General features: G+C 44.1%; 1 protein-coding gene across 1 annotated transcript; it reads left to right on the top strand.

Moving 5' to 3' along the window:
- The first annotated feature begins 209 nt into the window (after nt 1-209).
- On the top strand, nt 210-4763 carry LOC128938905 (mitochondrial amidoxime reducing component 2-like). Its single transcript, XM_054279547.1, has 7 exons — nt 210-457; nt 588-761; nt 1504-1666; nt 3075-3215; nt 3886-3947; nt 4036-4107; nt 4621-4763. The coding sequence occupies exons 1-7, from the start codon at nt 210-212 to the stop codon at nt 4748-4750; spliced, it is 990 nt and encodes a 329-aa protein (XP_054135522.1). The 3' UTR covers nt 4751-4763.
- Nucleotides 4764-5414: the final 651 nt, after the last annotated feature.

The following is a 5414-nucleotide window of genomic DNA, read 5'->3' as shown; positions in this document are numbered from 1 at the left end:
CGGACGCTCAGCCGTGTATTTTCCCACTGCACCGCCCCCTTTCTCGCACCGAAGGTCGCAGCTCTGCGCTGCGCCTGGCCTGCAGCAGCGCCGGGGCGGGTGGCAGGCCCCGAAGGCCGGCCGGGGCGGCGTGAGGGGCGGTGTGAGGGGGCTGGGCTGTGCCGCTCCCGCCCACGGCCGCTCCGCGCGCGCAGCGGGGCCCAGTCGCCATGAGCGGCCTGTGGAGCGCGGCAGGCCCGGCGCGGCAGGGCTGGCTCTGGGGGGCGGCGGCGCTGCTGGCCCTGGGCACCCTGCTCGGGGCCTGGCGCTGGGCCGGCCCGCGCCGCCGCCGCCGCCTGCAGCGGGTCGGGACGGTGCTCCGGCTCTTCGTGTACCCGGTGAAGTCGTGCCGGGGGGTGTCAGTGCGGCGGGCGCAGGTGACGCCGATGGGGCTGCGCAGCGGGGAGCTGCGGGATAGGTAGGCCGGCCGGGGCCTGGAGCCTCGCGTGGCTCGGCGGCTGTCGGGTGTTTGTTTCCCTGAGGGCCTGGGAAGGAGCACCTGCCCGGCATTAACGCTGTTGGGCGCCTTTGTGCCCCGTCCCCCGCAGGTTCTGGCTCGTGATCAGGGAGGACGGGCACATGGTGACAGCTCGCCAGGAGCCGCGACTCGTCCTTATCTCTGCCACCTGTGAAAACGGGCACTTGGTCTTGGAGGCCGGGGACATGGAGAAGATAAGCGTGCCTGTAAAGCTCTCCAAGAAAAATCCCGTCCACAACTGCAGGTACTGAAGGAGGATTTTTCTTTCCCCCTTCCCTCTCTCTCAATGCTGTCTTTCTCATGTGCTTTTCTTTTCAGGTTTTTGCTAGGAAAATGTTCCTTGCATAAACTTGTTTGTATTTTACTGGCCGTGGGTTTTTGACCCCCATGGACTTTGTTTCCAGTAGAAATCTTTAACCTCCTTTAAGATACTGAGCTGTTTTGTATGTGAAGTCTGAGCTGAAGAGTCTCACTCATCTCTGGCTAAAGTTTGACAGCACTAAAATCTGAAGGAATTTGTTTGTTTCCTTAACAGTTAGGAACACTTAATTAATAACATGTGTACGTATCAGTTGTGGAAAGTAATCACATAATTTCAAACTATCGTTCATTTTCTGAAATTAGTTACCTCTTAGTTATTTCTCAGTAGAAATCATTTGGTGCAGCAGTCTCGTGCAAATGCAAGAGCAGGCCCCTTTTCCCTCAAAGTAGGGGGAGCAGGTAGGTTACTGTCACTGATGGGGCAGTCAGCTCTGGGCACATTAACACTGTTTCAGAGCTCACTCTTTCACCAGCTGGTATTGTCTGGTCATGTGTATGTTCTTTAGCTTTCAAAACACAGTGGCCACAAGGAGGTTGCCCTTTGGGAATTATTCATTTTCTATATATTGCTACCACTATTAAAACATGGTTTTTACCTTTGAATAAGAAGCTTCACTGAACCGTGATGTTTCCAGCTAACTTGCTGATTTGTTGTGACTCTCCAGGGTGTTTGGACAGGATATCCAAGGCAGAGACTGTGGTGATGAAGTTGCTCAATGGCTCACCACCTTCCTGAACTCCGAGCCCTGTCGACTGGTGCACTTTGAGCCCTCCATGGTGCCAAGAAAGTCAAAGGACACAATAGCTCTTTTCCGAAACACAGATGAGGTAAATAAACACTTTTTCTCAGAAGTATGTCCTTTTAACCATTTCCACCCACCCACCAGAAACTGCCCATTTTGTCTTTGGTGATTGAACCCAGTTTAGCAAGGTGTGTAGTTGTGTAATAAAACCATGTGAGTATTCTGTTCTGTGAAGAGGTGACTTCCTTAATTTTTACTTCAAATTGGTTTTAAACTATTGACCATTCACAGCTAAAGAGTCTGAAACTGATCCTTGAAGAGGAACTATTACATTGCAGAATACAATACTCTTTTGTGTCTCAGTGAATAGAAAAAAGTTACATCTTTAATGATGTTTTGATGGTGCAATCTGTGTTGCATAGAAAGATTACACTCCCTATCTCTTGTTAAGTCTGGGAGTATACTGATACAAGTTGTGTTACTTTGTATTTTGTTCAAAGGAATGATGTTTAAACAGGCTGGTTACAGTTGTGGCCCTAGGAATTAAAATTAAAAGGAAGTTTCAGAGGTTTTGCCTCTTTCTGTGGAAGAGGCTTGAAGGTATGTTATTAAAGAAATGTCATGGAAAAGTATGGAAAGGAGATGCTGTGCTCAGACATCCTTATATCATTTTAGCCACTGCTGCCCTTCTTTTTTTCTGAACAATTCTCTCAGGTGAAGATACTTTGAATTGTATCAAATGTAAGGTTTTTAAACAAATTAAAATTGTGAGTACCTTGCTTTAGCGATGCTATTATTTGTAGGGCATGCTTGTTGCTGCTCAAAGAGAAGAAGGTATATTCAATTATAGACCTCTATAGATATGTATTTGTTATGTAAGGGCACTGAGAGCAATACAGACACAATGTTTCAGCAATAGGGACATCAGATTAGGAGGGCTGATGTTCTGGAATCATAGCAAGAAAGAAAAGGCAGAATTTTTGGATAGTTATTTCAATGCTCACCATCTTGTGGTAGAAAGGCACTTACAAAAATGGAGTAAGACTAATGTAAGAGAAAGGCAGGAGGGTTATATAGTAAAATTGTTACCAAAATGTCTTTTTTTTAATGCCCCCACCTCTGTGGAACTCCACTTCTTGGAGGCTTAGAGGTTTTTAAATACTGTTCATTTACCTTATTTGCTTATATGGCCCTCCCACTGCCCAGGCATCCTAGACTGATTAATGGACAGCTGTAATTGAGTATGGGCTGTTCTGGATGTAGAACTCCCTCTGGTGTTGTGATAAGGCAGTTTTAGCACACAAAAATTGCCATGGTGACTGAAATAGGGAAGAGCCTGTTGTTTTCCTTGTTAACCTACTTCCAGGAAAATCAAAACTTGAACAGAGCAGCCTAAAAGACCACTGGTTCCAATATCTGTCTTTTGCTGTGCACTGACTTTCCTCCCATGCTCGTACAGCAACCTTAGGATTTGGTGGTGTTTGTTTCTGTAGGTCGCGTATCCTGACTGCAGTCCAGTGTTGATCATCTCCGAAGCTTCGATGGATGATCTAAATACCAGGCTGGAAAAGAAAGCTAAGATACAGAACTTCAGGCCAAATATTTTTGTAACAGACTGCAGTGCTTTTGAGGAGGTAAAATAACCGTCTTGAATGTCTTTTTGAAGGCTTGCTTTTGTTTCTCTGTAACTCAGTTGCTTTCTGTGTTGATGCCAACAAGGGTGAGGAAAGCTGCTATGTGATTTTTACAACTGAGTTCCAGAGAGATAAAGCTTCAGCTCACATCAGTGCATGTGAAACATTGATGGAGGTCACAGATCTATGAATGATTATTTCTCAAACTGAAAAGGCTCCTAAAGCCAGAATAGATTTTTATCTCCCAGGAGGATTTGCAATAGAATGCTTGTGTAGATGACGAGCAAAAACTTACTTCCCCTGAAAATTTCCTTTCTGCAAAACTGTAGATTTACCAGAGGCCACAGACCAGATTATCACCCATACAGCAAGAACAGCAAGAACAAATTGCTTTAGGCTCGGTGCTTCAGACAAGCATATGTTGGAGAACAGGATTTGTTACTTGTGTGTCTCCCTTTTCAGATAGAATTATTAGTGTGTCCTGAATTGGATAAATGCAATGACAGTAGGGTTTTCTTCATAGTACTGTAGTGTAACTGTGCATATTTTGAAGGTGCTAGTAAAGGTGTGATCTGGAATGGTGCACCTTTTTGTGAATGACTGTGCCACTTCTGGAAAAGTAATTGCATGTGCTTATGTCTAATATGTGCCTAATGTTTACTTCCCTCAGGATACCTGGGAGGATATCCTTATTGGTGATGTGGAAATGAAAGGGACCGTGTGTTGTGGCAGGTAAACATTGGAGACCTTTATTTTACATAGGAACAAAGAGGTTTATGATAAGAAACCCTGACTGATTTGGAACTGTTTGTCATTGCAGGTGTATTTTAACAACTGTTAATCCAGACACTGGGGTCATTGACAGGAAGGAGCCCTTGGAAACATTGAAAAGGTTATAAAAATACTACTGTTTCTTAGACTGTGGGAGAGGATTTGGGCTAGACCCTGACAAATGTGAGACTAGTGTTTTAAAGGTGGTTTGAAGTGTGTGTAGGACATAATAATGCAGTGTGAAGGTCTGTGTATATTGGCTTCCAGTCTACTTCTTGAAATTCTGTGTGGTAAGAAAATTCAGGATGTTCCCTTCTTTCTTGCAAACTCCATATTCCTTATATCTGTTATATCTGCTACAGTGAAAGCTTGGGGTAGCAGTTATTTAAGGTATCTAAAGGTCTAACTTTGCTTCTTTGACTTTTCTTTATAAAAATATTTTTGTATATATTAAACATGAAGGTGTGAATACAGTCAGGCTTTTTCCCCTCCATTTGACCTGCTTGGGTCTTTTTAGCCTAATATGATGACCAAGGCAAGGCATCATTATTTGCATGTCCTCTCTTTCATCACACATATTTTGATGTGTAGTTTTTGTTAGCACTTATTCTAAAGAAGGGCTTTCTCTTTGCAGTTACCGTTTATGTGACCCATCTGAGAAGCACATTTACAAAACCAGCCCTCTCTTTGGGAAATACTTTGCTGTTGACAAAACTGGAACAATTCAAGTTGGAGACCCTGTGTACAAGATGGTCTGGGAATGAAGGAGACTTTGATCAGAAGATGCTTTTTCACTTTGAGATGCAGATTTTTTTTCCATGTTCACAGTTGCCAGCATAACTTTTTCTTCTTCCTTGCAATATTTTTTGTGCTTTTTAAGGTGCAGGAGGTTCTTTGACGCTGTGAAGTGCCAGTCATTTCAGATTACGTAATCTTCTGGCATACCTGTAGTAGCCACATCTTTAGATCTTTAGTTTTCCTGGATGCTGTGGTAGAAGAAACTGATCCATAACAGACTTCACAGCACTACTGCATATCACACCTCCTAAAATTTTGTGTCAACCAAAATATTGGAATCCAAATTTGTGTACAAGAGTTTGCATCACATGTTAGATACATTTCGTGCCTATAAAGAACCACAAAAACAGTCATGCCAAGCACAAAGTGTATTTGTCTTTACAGACAGAGCTGCCTTTACAAGTGATCATGGAGTGCAAATGGCAGGGCTCTGCTTCCCTCATTTGGTCCTAATCATCTTGCCCTGTCTATGTCCAGAGGTAGTTTTTAGCAGTGTTTCTTTCCTTGCAGTTGTTTCCTGAAGATTGCTGCTGTCTCTTGAGATTGGAGCAATATCAGAAAGACTGTGAGCTGATTAAATAGTCAGGTGTAGAGGTGGAGATGCCAGGTAATGATGTGTAAGGCTGTGGG

The sequence above is a fragment of the Melozone crissalis genome, unplaced genomic scaffold, assembly GCF_028551555.1.
Source record: "Melozone crissalis strain CALT ecotype California unplaced genomic scaffold, PUWL_Pcris_2 ptg000027l_1, whole genome shotgun sequence".
Lineage (NCBI taxonomy): Eukaryota > Metazoa > Chordata > Aves > Passeriformes > Passerellidae > Melozone > Melozone crissalis.
Note: the sequence above shows the minus strand (reverse complement) of the source record. Positions and strands in the feature narration are given on the sequence as shown.